The sequence below is a fragment of the Natrix helvetica genome, assembly GCF_964273705.1.
Source record: "Natrix helvetica genome assembly, chromosome: 5".
NCBI lineage: Eukaryota > Metazoa > Chordata > Lepidosauria > Squamata > Natricidae > Natrix > Natrix helvetica.
The window spans coordinates 41,825,982-41,844,213 of record NC_138551.1 but is presented as its reverse complement, the minus strand read 5'-3'; the positions used below and the strand labels follow the sequence as shown (position 1 = coordinate 41,844,213).

General features: G+C 41.6%; 1 protein-coding gene across 4 annotated transcripts in view; it reads left to right on the top strand.

Annotated features, from left to right (window-relative positions):
- Positions 1-18,232, top strand: part of HDLBP (high density lipoprotein binding protein) — a 68,744-nt gene that overhangs the window by 13,259 nt on the left and 37,253 nt on the right. For all 4 annotated transcript variants that reach the window (XM_081954343.1, XM_081954346.1, XM_081954344.1 and 1 more), the window contains exons 2-3: positions 15,503-15,567; positions 16,663-16,775. In XM_081954343.1, coding sequence (XP_081810469.1) covers positions 16,700-16,775 — 76 coding nt within the window. In that variant the 5' untranslated portion in view covers positions 15,503-15,567; positions 16,663-16,699. The remainder of the gene's footprint in view (positions 1-15,502; positions 15,568-16,662; positions 16,776-18,232) is intronic.

Here is an 18,232-nt window from a genome sequence, read left to right as displayed (position 1 = left end):
GTTGGCTCATAATTTCTTGTTCTTCATAGAGTTACTGGCTTTTTAAAATTTCCCTTCCCCCTCAAAAGCTGTGAATGGTTGTTGGTATAGGCAGTGCTGAGGTGGCATTTATGAAAATTACACCTGATTCTTTGCTGATACTTAAATTGTGAAAGACACTCTGAAGTGTTAGGAACATAACTTCTTCCAAACGTATTTGAACATGTATTAATTTATACTTTTTTGTGGGAGAGAAGATGAGTCAAAATGTTGTAAAGATTTGGGATTGGGAAAAACAGGATTTTTAATATTTCAAATCAGAATTATTACTCGCTATCCTTCCTTATTTGATTGTTATTAAATATCAATGTTTATGATGTACTAAAAGCTTATTTCCATAAGCAAAAAATCTTCTCTTGCAGATGTGATTGAAATGGATGATCTTGAATCATTTGCAAAGATTTGTGGGAAGCCATTTGTAATTTCAATTTTGTCCTTCTGTTGTGTTTGAATATCCATTCAATTATATTAAATGTTACAATTTTTCATACATAAATGTATGAGACTTGTCAATCAGAAAAGTCAGCAGTTTGGCAATTCAAATCCCTATCCCCACGTAACAGTGTGAGATCCCATTACTTGTCCCAGCTTCTGCCAACCTAGCAGTTTGAAAGCATGTAAAAAATGCAAGTAGAAAAATAGGGACCACTATGGTGGGAAGGTAACAGTGTTCCGTGCATCTTTGATGTTTAGTCATGCCGGCCATATGACCATGGAGATGTCTTCGTACAGCGTGGCTCTTCGGCTTTGAAACAGAGATGAGCACTGCTCCCTAGAGCCGGGAACAACTAGCACATATGTGCAAGGAAAATCTTTACCTTTTTACCTTAACAGGGTTATAAAATTATAATATTCCAAAGAAAGTTTTTCTCTTTTTTTATGATAGGCATATGTCCAAATATTATGGAGGATGGAATATGTCTGCACATATGTAAATCTTTTTCTACTTCTCCACCTTTCACCATAATTATTTCAGAATTCTAAAGACGTGCTTGAGTGTTTATTTGGCTATGGCCAAAATCCCAGGACTATAAACTAGAGAGGGAAGTTCGGGGGGAAAAAATGAAGATGGTGATTGTGCCAAATTACTTCTGCATGTCTTTGTAGTCTCAAGGTCAAACACAAATTGTTTGTTTGTTTGTTTTATTTGATTTATATGCCGCCCTTCTCCCAAAGGACTCAGAGCGGCATGCAACATTAAAAAAAAACACATATCACAAAAGTTAAAAGGAAACTAGATACATATCCAAAAAACCCAAACCCAATTAATAGGACAATAACATTTTAAAAATTAGATAAAATTAACAGGCCAGGCCGGCTTGCTGGAAAAGCCAACTTTTTAGGGTGCGTTGGAAGGACCGGAGGTCAGGGATTATGCGAAGCTCCGGGGGCAGCTCAATCCAGAGGGAAGGCACTCCCACAGAGAAGGCTCTCCCCCTGGGGGTCACCAGCCGACACTGTCTGGCCGACGGCACCCTGAGGAGGCCAACTGTGGAATCATACTGGATGGTGGGAGGCTACTGGTGGCAGTAGGTGGTCTCGCAGGCATGGAGCGCTTTAAAGGTCATAATACCTTAAATCGCACCCGGAAACCAACCGGCAATCAGTGCAGGCCGCCTAAAAGGGGTGTAACATGGGAGTACCTAGGTACCCCCATGATAACCCGCGCGGCCGCATTCTGGACCAGCTGAAGCCTCCGGGTGCTTTTCAAGGGCAGCCCCATGTAGAGAGTGTTGCAGTAGTCCAGGTAAGAAAGGACGAGGGCATGAGTGACTCTGCACAGAGCATCCCGATCCAGGAAGGGGCGCAACTGACGTACCAGGCGAACCTGGTAAAAGGCCCCCCTGGTCACGGCCATCAGGTGTTCTTCTAAACTAAGCCGCGTATCCAGGAGGACTCCCAGATTGCGGGCCCTCTCTGAGGGGGCTAAAATTTCTCCCCCTATCATCAAAAATGGGACAAGATGCACAAATCGGGATGACGGAAATCACAGCCACTCAGTCTTGGAGGGATTGAGCTTGAGCCTGTTCCTCCCCATCCAGATCCGCACAGCCTCCAGGCATCGGGACATCACGTCGAGGGCATCGTTTGGGTGGTTTTGGGTAGAGATGAAAAGTTGGGTATCATCAGCATATTGATGATACCGTACCCCAAAACCACAGATGATCTCGTCCAATTGAGGGATACTTTACATATTTTCTAAACCTAACTACAATAGGAAGAATCTGTTAGTTTCTGTCAAAAAAAATAGTTTCTATAGGGAAATTGGAAGGAGAGATTCTGCATTTACTTGCACACAACGTACTTTTACAATCTTTCCCAAAATGTCTTTCAACCTTCTAGAATAGCCATTGGGGGCCTAGGGGCTGTGGGAAAAAGAAAGAACATAAATGGAAGTTGGGATTTTATCCATTTTTCAAGTTAAGATGTTAGAAATGTATAATCCTATACCTGGTTAGTGGAAAATGAACACCATAAACTGAATGGTACCATTTTTGAAGTAATATGATTAGGATAATACATTTATTTATTGATCAGTCAAATATAAGGCTACTTGATTCCTTGTGACTTTGAGTAGTATACAATACAAAAAATGTACTAAACAGTATAAAAGATTGATAAGATCCAAACAGAACAACAAAACATTCAACCTAAAAATGGACATTCCCATAAAAGCCTTCTTCCTAGCCCAAGGCCTTCATAAGCCATTTTTAAGGACTGTTGAACACAGGCAGGATAGGGACCATATGCATCACTAAAGAAGGGGGCACCAACTTGTCAGACCTCAGGGACCACTATACTCATAATTTTAAATCCCACGGACTACTAATACAAATCCAGCGCACCGGTTAGTGACCTCTGCTCTAAAGGACAAAATGCTTACAAGTAAATTCTATGAGCATATAAGTACTGTTATTCCAAAGAGTTGTTTTTCATGAGTAGATAGCAAAAATATATGTTTTTGAGGTAACCCTGCATGCAATTGGGAGTCACGGGATTCCACCACGCTCATTGCCTTTAATGTAGTTTACATGACTCAAATTCTTTGCTTGTCTGTGACTGGAATAATAATTGATCGGACTCAAGTTCAGCTGAATCTCACTTCTTTGGATTTAATTTTTTATTGCTTTTTAGAGATTGAGAACCTTTGGAATGGCAAGTTTTACTGTATTCACTGGGTGAGTTTTCTTTAAGAAAGTGTTTAAATTAATAATTTTAAGATTTTACAAAAAAAATGGGAATATGTAGCAAAAGAGTGATTGGAGTGTTGAGTTTAAAACTTTTTAAATGGACTACATGTGTTCAGGTGGACTTGAATTAAGACTTTGAAATTAACTACTAAGAATCCTTTCTGTGGGGAACTGTTCATGTTTATATCTGAGAAAAAAACCATGGGAAGAGATTTTGAAGGTTGGTCACTAGAGGGCACCAGAAGAAAATTAATACATCAGTGGATGCATTTCAGTGATATCTGGTATTGGAGATAAACTAGATGATGTCATGGAAGAGCAACAAGCTTCACCGGAAAAGATTGAAATCAATTTCAGTGTGGATTTTTAAAAAATGAAATATTGAATGTACAAATGAAAGAAACTTGTTAAAGTTGTCAACAATTTTGTGAGAAGAGACAGTGAGAGTATAAAGAGTGACCTGCCTAAACTTTTTATATAAGATGTACAAAAGGGACTTATTAAAGCTGTCAAAGTTTTTGTGAGAAGAGATAAGATAAACATGAAAAGAAAGCAGATGCTAGGATATTATCTGAGGGAATTAAATATTTTTGGGGAAAGGATTAGAATATAAAGTTGATTTATTTGACCAAGGTTAAAATGGATAGGTTGCTATCCCTAGTAATATTTGATTGATTTCTGATAAGACTGGGATGATATTTTAAAGATTCTGTTTATGTATGAGAGATTAGATAGGGGATGGAGAATTCAGTTGTTAAATTTTAAGTTTATCTGATTAATAAATGGAAAGGGAAAGATTTAAATTGGTTTATTAGATACAGCTTGTAATAGTTCTGTTGCTTTTTCTGATAACCCTTAATGGACTTTTGCTGATTAAGATGGAGGGTTGCTTTAAAGATCTGTTTGCATACCATATATGGGATGAAGAGATGGTTTGTTGTATCATAAGACATGGTGATAAGTTTATTTATGTAATTGTATCCCAGCTTTATTATTTTTATGAATAACTCAAGGCAGTGAAAATACATAACACAAAGGATGAAGCTATTTTCTTTTTTCTTTTTATTCTTTTTCTCCATTTTTAATTTTTATCTTTTATACTTTGTATTATTTTTTTATCTGTACAAAATGTAATAAGAAGTTTATGAAAGCATTGGAATTTGAGGTGGAATTTGATGCTTTAGAACACGGGTCCCCAGTTCCTATGCCACGGCCCAGGGCTAGGATGTGGCCGTTGGGAATTGGGCTGTGCAAGCAGTGAGCAAGTGTGTGAGGCTGCTTTTGCACAAGCGGCAAGTGAACATGCAAAACCATCACCTCTCCTTCGCCACCGCTAGTCTGGAAAGGTTGGGGACCACTGGTTTAAAAGAGGGAGCTGTGTGCTTCAGTTTTATTCTATTCTTCTTCCTCAAATTTGTTTAACAAGGCAATACTTACATTCAACATAAGTAATGCCTTGTTTACTTATTGAATTCATATCTCACTAATATAATATTTTTAAAAATATTTGGTTTCAATAGACCTTCCAAATTGTGGAATTGGCAAATACTGAGTTTGTATCTTTGTTTATTTATTTGATTGATTGATTGTCTGCCTATCTTACCACAGGGTAACTCTGGGTGGCTTACAGTATTAAAAAGATAACAATACAATGTATAGATAATATGAACAAAGTACAATAAAAATAAATATAAAAATATAATCATCCTAACCAAATATTGGAAGAAGGATAAGCACGGGGGGATATGGGATCAGAGGTGGGTTTCTGCCGGTTCGCCCCAGATTGGATGAACCGGTAGTGGCAGCAACAGGAGGCTCTGCCCACCCACCCAGACACTTCTGCACATGCGCAGAAGTGGCGCATGAGCGCACACTCACAAGCGAACTGGTAGTAAAATTAATTGAAACCCACCACTGGGTGGGATCTGTTATTAATCTGCCAATAATAAATTTAATTGGGAGGCTGACTCTTGATTCCTCTGTCTTTATCCTTTAAAGATTGTTCTGAAGCAATTAGGATCTATGAATTATTGTCATATTTGAAGAAATAATAGAAACCTTATGTTAAGGTTTGTGGTTGAGGTGGGATTCAGCACATATGGGGATCTCAGATGGAAGTCAGGTATGTGCAGTTTTGACTTTTATTGGACATTGTTAGTCTATAATGAGTTTTATCAAGTTTATTTAGCCATTTTTAATGTATTCAACCTAATGAGTTTGGGGCAGTGCACAGTAAATATGTCAAATAAAAAATAAAATAAGATTAAAGCAATCATATTCCTGACTGAATTCATATAATACTAGGTCATAAACAAAGTTTATAAACCACAGGGTCTGGCTTCATACACTAAAGTAAACCAAATAAACATTGCAATTCATCTGAATATAGTTTTAATATCTCATCTGCTGTTTATGAGAACTAAACCAGAAACACCTTTCTTCCTTGAATGAAGATGCCTTTATCCTGGCGGAGAGCCGTGTCTGCCCTTTTGTTTATAACCATTGTTCCTTTGATCATGCATAGTACTTTAGAAAATGATTTCTTGGAAAAGACAGGTTATGCCTATGGATGTTTGCAATCTAAATTGAACCTTAATGTACTACTTTTATCTTAAATGCTTGAGAATTTTGCTTTGATCATCTAAAATAGGTGTGTTAAATTTTAAAGAAGGGTTGCTGAAATTATGTAAGATCCTGGGGTTTCTTTTTTCAGTGTAAGGTTTCTTGTTGAGTTTATAATGATAAATCATTTTATATGAAAAAGTAAAAAAATGTATAAATAGCAGAAATAGATGGTGAGGGAGTAAAATGCACCATGGTCCCTTAAAGAACTCTAACTAGGATTGTGGACTATAGCTCTATTTCTTAAAAAAACATATTCAACATATTTAAAATGTATTGAATAAAATCTAGCCTATTTGAGATCTATAGAGTATCGTATTTTTTATAGACTGGGTTCAATAGTCCTTGCCTTTTTGAAAGTGTGAGATTGTGGTCTTTGTGACTTAACCTAAGGATCTGAAAAAATGTGTTCTATGTTTCTTGGATATTTGGTTAATCGTTAGGAATTTAGATCATTGTTCCATTTGATCTGGTAAAGCTTCAAAGTATAGCTGTGCACTGTTTCAGTTTTTTTGTACTGCATTTAATTACATGTAATATTAGCCTAGCCATTTAAAATAAATTAAAATAGCACATAATTTGCCTTGCTCTTTAAAAATGCTGACCCTATTAAAATTCTAAATAATGGTTAAAGGTGTATGTTTAGTTTTGTGTTTTGAGCACAAATCATTCTAACTAAAATAATATACAGGTGAAACTTGAAAAATTAGAATATCGTGCAAAAAATCATTTATTTCAGTAATGCAACTTAAAAGGTGAAACTAATATATGAGATAAGACTCATTACATGCAAGGCAAGATAGTTCAAACCGTGATTTGTCATAATTGTGATGATTATGGTGTACAGCTGATGAAAACCCCAAATCCACCATCTCAGAAAATTAGAATATTACATGCAATCAGTAAAACAAGGATTGTACATAGAACAATATTGGACCTCTGAAAAGTATAAGCATGCATATGTACTCAGTACTTGGTTTGAGCCCCTTTTGCAGCAATTACTGCCTCAATGCGACGTGGCATGGAAGCTATCAGCCTGTGGCACTGCTGAGGTGTTATGGAAGACCAGGATGTTTCAATAGCGGCCTTCAGCTCTTCTGCATTGTTCGGTCTCATGTCTGTCATCTTTCTCTTGGCAATGCCCCATAGATTCTCTATGGGGTTCAGGTCAGGCGAGTTTGCTGGCCAATCAAACACAGTAATCCCACAGTCATTGAACCAGGTTTTGGTGCTTTTGGCACTGTGGGCAGGTGGAAAATGAAGTCAGCATCCCCATAAAGCTCGTCTGCGGAAGGAAGCATGAAGTGCTCCAAAATCTCCTGGTAGACGGCTGTGTTGACCCTGGTCTTAATGAAGCACAATGGTCCAAAGTCCTCTTTTCTGATAAGAGCAACTTTTGCCAAAAGCACCAAAAACTGGTTCAACGACCGTGGGATTATTGTGCTTGTCCTCTCCATTCTTCCTCCATATTCTGGGTCCTTGGGATGCCATCCGTCGCCAGAAGGCCTTAGAGAAGCACTTTTCCAAGGCTCAGCAGCAGGCCCAAACCTCCCAGTCGGTGTCTCCAGTGGAGCCCTCCATGGAGGTTCAACCAGATCAGGGGCAGCCTGTCTCTGATAGTGATGAGGAGGGCCAGGAGTTCTTTCCCACTGCTTCCCTTGCCATGGCAGCTTCTCCAGGACCATCATTGGCTGATCAGGCCGATCTCTGCCTGTCCTTCAGATCTGGAAGAAGGGCTAGTTCCTGTGGGCCCCTTGGTGCCCCAGCAACCAGGCACCTGACCCATTCCAGGGGATTGACCCATCAAGGACCAGGGCCCTAACCTTTCAGCAAAGATGCAAGAGGTCATTAACAGGGCTATATCCCAGGGCATAGAGGCGGGCATGCTGCAGCAGGGCAAGACCTGACATCTCCAGCCCCAAGATACCCCTAGGGAGGCGTCCTTGACCCAGCCTTCTCAGTCCCCACATTCCTCTCTGGCCAGCAAGGATTCTGATTGGGAGAAGGAGGACATCCTACCTAGGCCAGAGCCTGAGTTTTCAGGGGACGAAGGTGTTGCCTCTGAAAAGCCTGTCTTTTCGGGTCTTTTTAAGCTTGCCAACTTCAAAACCATCTTTAATAAGGCAAAGGTGTCGACCCGTTTGAGGTCTACCCCCCCAGATCAGGCGACTAACGATCCAGATGACCTATCTGGGGACCTCTTTGAGGAGCCTGTGTTGGTCCAAGAGATAGTGCAAGTTCCCAAGCTTTTTCTGAATATGGTTCAAAAGCAATGGGTGCAACCGGCCACCCTTGCTACTCCCAGTAGCAACGATAAGAAGTTATATATGGTAGATGCCAGACTGGAAGACTTGCTTAAATCACCTCCCATTGATCCTCCTGTGGCAGCTCTTACCTCAATCTCTACCCTGATTTACTGGAGGGACTTAAGGCAGAGGACAAGAAAACAGAGAATGCCTGCCATAAAATGCATCAGGCAGCTGCTTGGGCGATTAAAACATCCGCCTCTGCGTCCTTCCTTTCTAGTTGAGACAGTTGCTGGTTGAGACAGTTGCTCACCAAACTTTTGGCCGGAGATAGCAAACTAAGGCAGGATGTCAATAAGATTATGGCGGGATTATGGCGGCTACTGAGTATACCTTCGCCTCTTGTGGCTCAGGCACTGGAACATCGATATGCGTCCCAAGTGGAAGCTTGTTTCTGCCCCCTTTAAAAGGGGACAAGCTTTTCGGGGAGAACCTGGACCCGGTCCTTGTGGTAAATAAGGTCACCAAAAAATCTGACCGGAAGGATTCCAACTCCTACAGGAGGCAGCCCTTTCGGAACTTGGAGCCTTCCACCAGCTCTGCTTCTTTCCATCGGCCATACTCGCAGCAGGCTGACAGGTCCCAGGACCATCAACCATTTCGTGACAGAGGTCGCCAGCAGAATTTCTCCAGGCGTCCCTTTTGAGGGGGTTCTGGTTTCCGACCTTTCAAAAGATATAAGTGACCACCACCGGACAGCTCCCATAGGAGGGCGTTTTCAGTTGTTCCACGCCCAATGGGAGCAGATCACGTCGGACCAGTGGGTCCTACAGACAGTCCGTTTGGGTCTGACCTTAGAATTTCTCTCCCCCCGACACTTCATCCACTGTCCCACTCCCTCGTGTCCCATCAAAAGGGCTCTCATGGAACAGGAGATCTGGCATCTCAGGGACATCTGAGCCATAGAACCGGTTCCACCAGGTCAGGAAGGAACAGGGTTTTACTCCATTCTGTTCCTGGTCCCCAAAAGCTCCGGGGGGTGGAGGGGAATCCTAGATCTAAAAAGATTAAATTATCACATAACTTACCAGAGATTCAAGATGCAGTTCCTGCATCAGGCCAGGAGACATCCTAACCTCCATAGATCTCAAAGAAGCTTACCTCCACATCCCCATTCGCAAAACTCACCGCAGGTTCCTGAGAGTCGTTTATGCCGGCCGCCACTACCAGTACCGGGCCTTGTCTTTTGGCCTATCTTCGGCCCCCAGGACGTTTACAGAGATCCCTGCAGCAGTGGCAGCCTTCCTCAGATCTCGTCCAGTGCGGCTCCATTGTTACCTAGATGACGTCCTCATCCAGTCGTCATCGCCACAGCAGGCGATTCAGGACCTGAGATACACCATGAAGGTCCTTCAGGACCACGGCTTCTCTGTAAATTTGGAGAAAAGTCATCTTCGACCAATGACTAGGTTGCAACACCTGGGCGCCATCATTGACACCATCACCTGCCAGGTCTTTCTGTCCCCGGAGTGGGTTGCGAGCCTCAAAGAAAGGGTCCTACAGGTCCAGTGGTCCCCTCACGCCAAGGTCATGCAGTTGTCGCAACTCCTAGGGAAGATGATATCGTGATTGTCCATCGTTCCGTAGCAAGACTCCATTCTCGTCCCTTGCAGTGGCTCCTGCTGCCCTACCCGAGGGCCAATGAGAGCAGCTCGATGAGGTTGGTGCTGGTCTCCCCAAAGGTACGTTGATCCCCCAAGTGGTGGCTGTCTCCAGCCCTGGCGAGGGGCACCCCGCTCAGGGAGCCGGCCTGTCTCACCATCATGACGGATGCCAGCCTTTACAGCTGGGGCGCCCACCTCCGCAATCAACTCACACAAGGCAGGTGGTCTTCAGCCGAAGCCTCTCACAGCATCAATTCGCTGGAGCTGAGAGCAGTCAGATTGACCCTATCCATTTCCGCCTCACTGTACATCACAATACAATACAATACAATACAATAGTAGAGTTGGAAGGGACCTTGGAGGTCTTCTAGTCCAACCCCCTGCCTAGGCAGGAAACCCTATACCGTTTCAGACAAATAGCTATCCAACATCTTCTTAAAGACTTCCAGTGTTGGGGCATTCACAACTTCTGGAGGCAAGCTGTTCACGTGAGAGTGCTCACAGACAATGTAGCAACAAAGGCGCACATCAACCACCAGGGGGGCACTCGCTCCAGATCCCTAATGACAGAAGCTGATGCCCTGGGTCGGTGGGCATAGAAACATCTCCAATCGATACAGGCAGAGCACATCTCCGGAGTAAGCAACATCCAGGCGGACTGGCTGAGCAGGGCCACAGTCAACCACTCGAGAGTGGCGACTACATCCGCAATTATTCCAACGCCTGTCCCAGAGGTTCGGCTGTCCGCTGGTCGACCTGTTTACCACCTCGACCAACACACACCTTCCCAGGTTCTTCACGAGGTTTCACGATCCGCAAGCCGAGGGAGTCAACGCCTTTCACTGCCCATGGCCGTGGGGACTGTTGTATGCGTTCCCGCCATTGCCTCTCCTTCCCAGAGTCATCCGGAAAATCCTGTCAGAGGAAGCAGAGGTCTTGCTTGTGGCACCGTTCTGGCCCAGGATAACCTGGTTTGCCTGGTGAGTCTCTCTGTCGATCCTCCTTGGCTGATCCCTTCGCATGAGATTTCTCTCAGCCAGAGGGCCCTTCAACATCCAGAGCCCCAGTGGCTGCAGCTGGCCGTCTGGCACTTGAGAGGGATCTCCTGAGCAGGGGCAGTCTCTCTACCAAAGTCATCCACACCATCCAGGTGTCCATGCGACTCGGCCCAGGCCCTCCATGACTCGGATCTATGACGCCACATGGAGGTTGTTCGATGCTTGGTGCACCTTGCATGACGTATCAGCAACTTTGGCCACGATTCCCATCATCTTGGACTTCTTGCAAGATGACTTGACAAAGGCTTGGCGCCCAACACTATACGATGTCAGGTGGCCGCAATTTCCACGATACTTGCTCCTGATGAACACTCCTCACTTGGGCGGCATCCTACTATCCATAGCTTTCTGAGGGGCGCACCCAATCTGACGCCCCTGGTGGTCCACAGATACCACTCATGGGACCTCAATGTTGTCTTCCACACCTTGATTGGTCCTCCGTTTGAACCACTTCGGTCGGCCAGCCTTAAACATTTGACCTTTAAGACCGCCTTTTTGATCACCATCACTTCTGCGCGGCGTATCTCATAGCTGGCAGCCCTATCGGTTCAGGAGGATTTGTGTTTGATACAACAGGACAGGGTGATCCTCAGGCTGGACCCAACGTTCATCCCTAAGATCAACTCCTGGTTTCACTAGGCCCAGGAGGTCGTTCTCCTGGATTTTTGTCCCCATCCAAGGCACTTGAGGGAGAAGCGTTGGCACATGCTCGATGTCCATAGGACGCTCCGCAAATATGTGAAGCGCACGGCTGTGTTTCGTCGTTCCAAATTGCTCTTCGTTTCTTTCCAACCAGCCTCCCAGAGCCGCAAGGTTTCCTCCTCTACGATCGGATGGTGGTTGATAGCTTGCATTACCCTCACTCACGTTCTGCAGTCCAAACCTGTGCGTAGCCACATTCTACTAGGAGTGCCGCCACTACGGCAGCCTGGGCGCCGCAGGCGCAGATCGAGGAGATTTGCAGGGCTGCTACTTGGACTTCATTATCTCAGTTTGTTCGGAATTACAAGTTGGACAAGTTTGCTTCGGCGGAAGGGGCTTTTGGGAGGCGAGTTCTTCAGGGCATTCATACCAGCGGAGAGACCCTGAACGCGACTGCTTCCCGCCCTAGTGACATTTAGCTTGGGTATGTCCCTTGCTTGGACTCTCCAGAACAGCGCCCTGGAAAATGACCATTGTCTGGCTTGAAGGGTCGTATTCAGGGCGCTGCGAAGGAGAGTCCAACTTCACCCTGGGGTCTAGTTCCGCTGTTTTCCATGCAGACGTCTGCAGTTCCAGTTGGTTTGGTTCTTAAGTTGGATATGGTTCATTGACTTGTTGTTGAACTTCTCAGCGCGCAACAGTTCCATGCCTTCATTGAAAAAATCTGAAGATAGCACCAGAGGCATGGCTTAAAGTTTCAATTCAGTTTTGGGCAGATTGGCTGTATTTAACCCTTGCTTCGCAGTGCCCTGAAAACGACCCTTCAGGTAAGACAGTGGTCATTCTGGTGAGATATTTTATACCACATTCCTTTTGACTTTTATGATAGTAGTTCCATTTGTCTCAATATGACTTTCATAAAAGAATATTATAATTAACTGTACCTTTAGTGTTTGACTTTCTAATAGTTCCTCTTACTCTATATTTGGAGAAACAAGTAAAATAAGTGAGTTGTGTATGTTGTTTGGGAGCTATGTAGTCTTGGGGTGGGTTCCTGAACTGATTAGTACCGGTTTGCTACCAGTTAGTACCAGTTCGCTGCCGGTTAGTACCGGTTCGCTCGCTTCACATGCACCAGCCACACATTGACTAAAAATGCTCTGCACATGCGCAGAACCATGCCGGCAACGGCAGAAGACACCAGAGAACTGGTTCAGGGGTGTGTCGGGCCTGGATTGCTGCCGGTTCTGCGACCAAGGCCTGAATTCTACTACTGGTTCAGCTGAACCGGCAGCAACCCACCTCTGATGTCGTCCCAGAATTTGACCAGCCACCTGCTGACATGATCTCAGTTTCTGACCCTTTGAATAGCTCCTTTTCTGCTGATTAATGTAAAGAAACAAAACTCAATTCCATTCTGATATTGTATATGTATAAAATGAAAATCCAGTTTATTTGGATATTTAGCTTCTACACAATACAGTATAATATGATGAAATGAAAGATACGCATCCTTGCAATGTTTTAAATTAATTTTTTGTAACCTTTTTATTGCTAAATTCTTTCATCCATAATACCAAAATACAGATAGGTAGTAGATTGCGTATAACAAGTTAGAAAAGGGTAAAGGTGAAATGTCAAGGCTTTTTAGCTGTTTCTGCCATTTTAATAACCAGGATTGTGGTGAAATGTATAGGTAGTCCTTGACTTAAAACAGTTCATTTAGTGACCTTTGAAAGTTACAACAACATTTGCAAAAGTGACTTATGACTGTTTTTCACACTTACGACCATTACAGCATCCCCATGGTCACGTGATCATAATTCAGATGCTTGGCCTGATGACAAATGTTTCATTTAGCCAGAGAAATTTGGGGCTCAATTGTGGTCGTAAGTTGAGGACTAACTGTAGTCTGGAGTCTCAGGAGGAAGGGGTTCTTTCCTAGAGGGCAAAGAGACAAAGGTGCTTGAAATGTTTGGTAGGCAGGAAGAGAATGAGTAAAATTGACTTTGTTAAAAGCAAGAAAAAGTGGTATGGGGCTAGTTCATATGATTAACGTTAAACTATAGGTGTTATTTGTAGTAACTCTTAATGGACTTTTGCTGATTAGGATGATGAAGCTTTAAAATTTCTACATAGATATGAAATATGGAAGAAGAGATCTTACATTGCAATATAAGAGAAAATGTAATTACTGAATTTGTATTTGTTGTGATGAGTACAGATGTTTTATACACACACATATTCTTTTAAAATTTGTTTACACTTATTTTTTATTTTTATATTTTTCTTAGTTTTTTGTTTTTTATTTTTGTAACTATAAGCTAATAAAATTATAAAATATACAGTTAGTTTAATTAAGATTTGCACATGAGCTTATATTATTCTAATTGTGCCTCCAGTTAAATAAACTATCTACTCTTTCTGAATAGAGTACAGTATAATCTTTGTTTGAAGGCATGCAAGTATTCCTTTACAGTACCTCAGCCAATAAGCATACTGTATTTCCTTCTTTTGATAGAATAGATAAATGAATACGTAATTATTTTCCCTTACTGAACCCAGATTATGCCCTTAATATTTTTCTTTCTTTGGGACATTCCTATTTCTCCAACATTCTTTAATTTATATTAGACAAATTTAACAACTTCCCCATATTTTCCAGAACAGTATAAAGTGGAATGTACAGTTATTCACCTATCACATATGTAAGACAAGATGAAACAAAAGGCTGAAAATTTGGAGGTTTAGAGTACTGGAATGGCTAGTTATTCATTTGACATGCATAACTGGTTAACTCTGGTAAAGAGTTGCCTTTGGTCTTTTTTTCACATTAATAGTTGTGTATTACATGAATAGACTACATCTATGTAACTCTCAGGTGCATCTTTAGACTTCAAGTTCCTGATTTATTTGCAGCCCTTTCATGTGACTCCAGTCTTCCTCTTCGTTGTCTGTTTTCCATTTTTTAAATCCCATTTTAAATTTTTACAGAGCAGACTGTTTAGGTTTTCCTTTGTTTCCCTTTGTTTTACATTTTGTGATTCTAATAGTTTTCATTTATGTGGAAATCTAGGGGGAGGGGTTGTCATTGTAATATTCAGTCCAGTTTTTTTGCTTTGCTTTCCCAATGTTCTATCCTTAATCAGTGGTTCATTGTTCAAAGTCTCTTTTGCAAAGGAGCACCAGAAGATTATTTTCCTTGAGAAACATTTACAGATAGTCCTTGGCTTATGACTAAATGCTTAATATATGTTTGAAGTTATGAAAGCTTGGAAAGGGGAGCTATATGACCTGTAAAGCACCTCCAACCATAGCAAAATGTCACACTCTCAGTCCCCCACTATCCCCCATGATTGCGATCTGGGCACTTGGCAACCTGTTGACATTTATGACCAAATGCTTCTCAGTCATATGATTGCAATTTGTAATCTTCCCTGAAAAAGATTGAAATTGATTTCAATGTGGATATAAGCAAACACACAAAATATTGGGTTTACAAATGAAAGTGACTTGTTAAAGTTGTCAGCGATTTTGTGACAAGAGACAGTGAGAATATGAAGAGTGACCTGCCTAAACTCTTTACTTAAGATTTACAAAAGGGACTTGTTAAAGTTGTCAACGGTTCTGTGAGAAGAGTTAAATAACTTTGTTGAGGATGGAAACCTAAGGAATCCTATTTGATACCTCTCTTAAGTTTGATTCAGAACTATTTACAAACAACTTTCGGTTTCAGTTGCTCTATCCGTCCCACATACCAGTTTCAACAAATAGACTCATTTAAATTAACTCTAAAAAGCTAAACCTTTGGCAGGATTTTAAAACTATGGAGCATTGAAATGTCCATTAACAAATATGGCTCCCTGTCTCGTGCTCTGAGGCAGAATTACTCTTGTTTAAAAAAACAGATCATAGATAATGAACAGTTAGTGTGGTAGTCCTGTCTCAACTTTATTGAACTAGTTTTCAGGCTAATTACTTTGTATTATTGCACATGTAATAATATTACCAAAACTGGGTATCTTTGTCCTCTCAAACAGAAGCTGGCAGGCTGAAAAACAGACAGTGCACAGGACGGACTTTCTGGCTATTGACCGTTTAGCTGGTAAGTTTACAGATCTCTGCTAAAATGATTCTCAGACTTTGGTCTAAGAACCCTTCCAACTATTGGCCTTAGTAGTATCTATTGATTCTTTATGGAGTCCACAAAATATATGTAATCTGCCAATTACCATGGTAGGATATTTATCACATCTTTGTTATGTTCAAACCAATAAAGTTTGCATTCATGCAACTCATCTTTCCACAGAACTGGACAATTTAAAAATAAATTTCTAGGCTGCTTTTTAAGGACAGCAAATATGTTCAATGAAAGAAAAAATCTTACCTACTAGGACTTACACTTTCAGACTTCATGTGAACTTATTCACATATGTACATGCACAGATTTTTTAATTATACAGTAGGAGGGATGTTTGTGGTCAAACTCCATTCTCATGCCCTGCAGTCTCAATGCGTACAGCATCCATGTCCAGAAATAATACTATGATATTCCCTCAAAATAAATCAGAAAAATTGGGCAATCCACCATACAGAGTCTGTTTGTATAATGTAAGATATTGTATAATTGGATCCATAATATTTTTCTATGTCCATTCCCATCTTGATCACTTTCTAGGTGTGTGGATTTTTGTTGCATGGTCAATTTTATCACAGAGAATTCTGCAAGTACATAAATGTGAAAAATGCCAGGGTAGGAAGGTACTAATTATAGTAGACATTCCAAAGAGGTACTGCTTTAAATCATCTTTGAATATTAATCTGAATGTGGAATATTTTTGTAAAGCTAAAAGCCCAATATTTGTTAATGTAAAAACAATTGCAGAAGTTATTGCAGCTCTGTATCTTGGAATTTGGACCCAGTAGGAAGAAAAAAATGATAGCAACTGTCTGTTAACAACAGAAAAAAATGCTATGTTGTTGTAAAAATAAGACCAATTAAAAAAGAAACAGTGTTTTCATTGGGTCAGTCTTTTACTAAATAATCTGGGAAAGGTACTACGGTATTGATAAATTATGTTGTGGTTGAAGACCTCCTTTGTTTCCTCAACCAAGATCAATTGTACATTTGTTTCTTTCCTTTTTTAATGTCACTATACTAGGAGTTATCATGACAATTTCTCTTTTTTCCTACCATCAGTGGCATACCCGGATTGTGTGTGAGTTGGAAACCAACCATGAGCTCCGTGGCAGTTTTGACCCAGGAAAGTTTTGCAGAACATCGCAGTGGCCTTGCTCAGCAGCAAGTGAAAGGTAAAAAAGCAAAACAAGGTTATTACAAAATCCCATGTGATAACAGCTGCACAGAAATATTATCTTGCTGCTATTTAATTGCTTTGTTACTTGCAGGAGGATGGTTGAGATTTTTTGCTCTTTGATTCTGCAGAGACTATCAGTATTTAGATTAATAATAATATAAAGGTTAAGAAGCTTTTGGACCAGGTTAGATAATCTATAGATACCATTTTTTCTCAATTTTGCCAAGCTATTTTTAGAAACATCTGTGCATTATACTCTTCATTCATTTTTTCTCCATATTGAATTTACATGCTGCCCATCTCATTATCAAACATGACATTGGGAAACTTGTAATTTTAAAATATATACTATTTATATATTTTAGACCATTCTTCTCAAACAATAGTCTCCAGATATTGGACCACAGATCCCACTTTCTGCTACGCTGCTAGTACGACAATGTCGGATGGAAACCCCAAGCTGGGGAAGGTTTCTGTTGACAGTATAGCTTGAGGCAAGAGTAATGGATAGAGACCCTCATTTTGATGAAGTTATTTGCCAAAATTATCTTCAGGCATTTTCAGGTTGCTATTCATAGGACCCATACTACTGAGTTCAGAAAGGCATTATGTAGGGTAAAATGTGTCTGATTTCTTATTATATTTAATTGTTCTTTAGTACAATAATATCAGTTCTTTATCCAGAGAATAAAAAGACGTAAAAAGTGGCATTCGAACTGTATAGCATAAAATAAAGGACTGTGTAAATAAAATAACACCGAATTTAAGAATCCATGGAATCACAGTTTGTGCACATTTGTAGTTAAATATCAGCTAAATCTGTGCTTGGTGTAGAACAGATTAATACAAAAATGGGAATATAAAATATCAACAACTCAAACAAGAAAAATGTTATAAATGATCCTTTTGGTTAGTAACAATCTGAGGTCTACTATAGAACCACTGAGTGTTTGGAATTAATTCTCCCGTATGGTAGTTGTATGATCTGCAGCCCACAACCATAGAGCGTACTTCCAGAGCGGCATCCATCCTCCGTGCTTTGAAAAAAAAAAACCCAAGCGGCGGATGGCGCCAGCAGCGGAGATGCCCTTCGCGTGAGCGGGGAGCAGAAAAGCCGCTGCGCAACTCTCCTCTCCAGCCATGCAGAGCCCCATTCACTCACATAGGGGCATTCCGAAGGCACCGAGCCGCAGGAGGCGGAGGGCGACGAACAGGCGCTCGCGTTGCTTGGTGCCTTCCGGGTACTGCCAGGTCGGTCAGCAGCGCTGTACCCAGCTGGAAAGGGGGGTTGCCGGGCGGCTGCTCGCAAGCTTGGTCACCTCATGGCTGCTGCGTTGCTGCTGCGACAGCGCAACACAGCCATTCGACCCTGAGGCTGTGCCCGGCTCTTCGGGAACCCAGTCGCAAGGGAGCAGCCACCCGGCAACCCAAAAATAATAAGCCCTCCCCTTT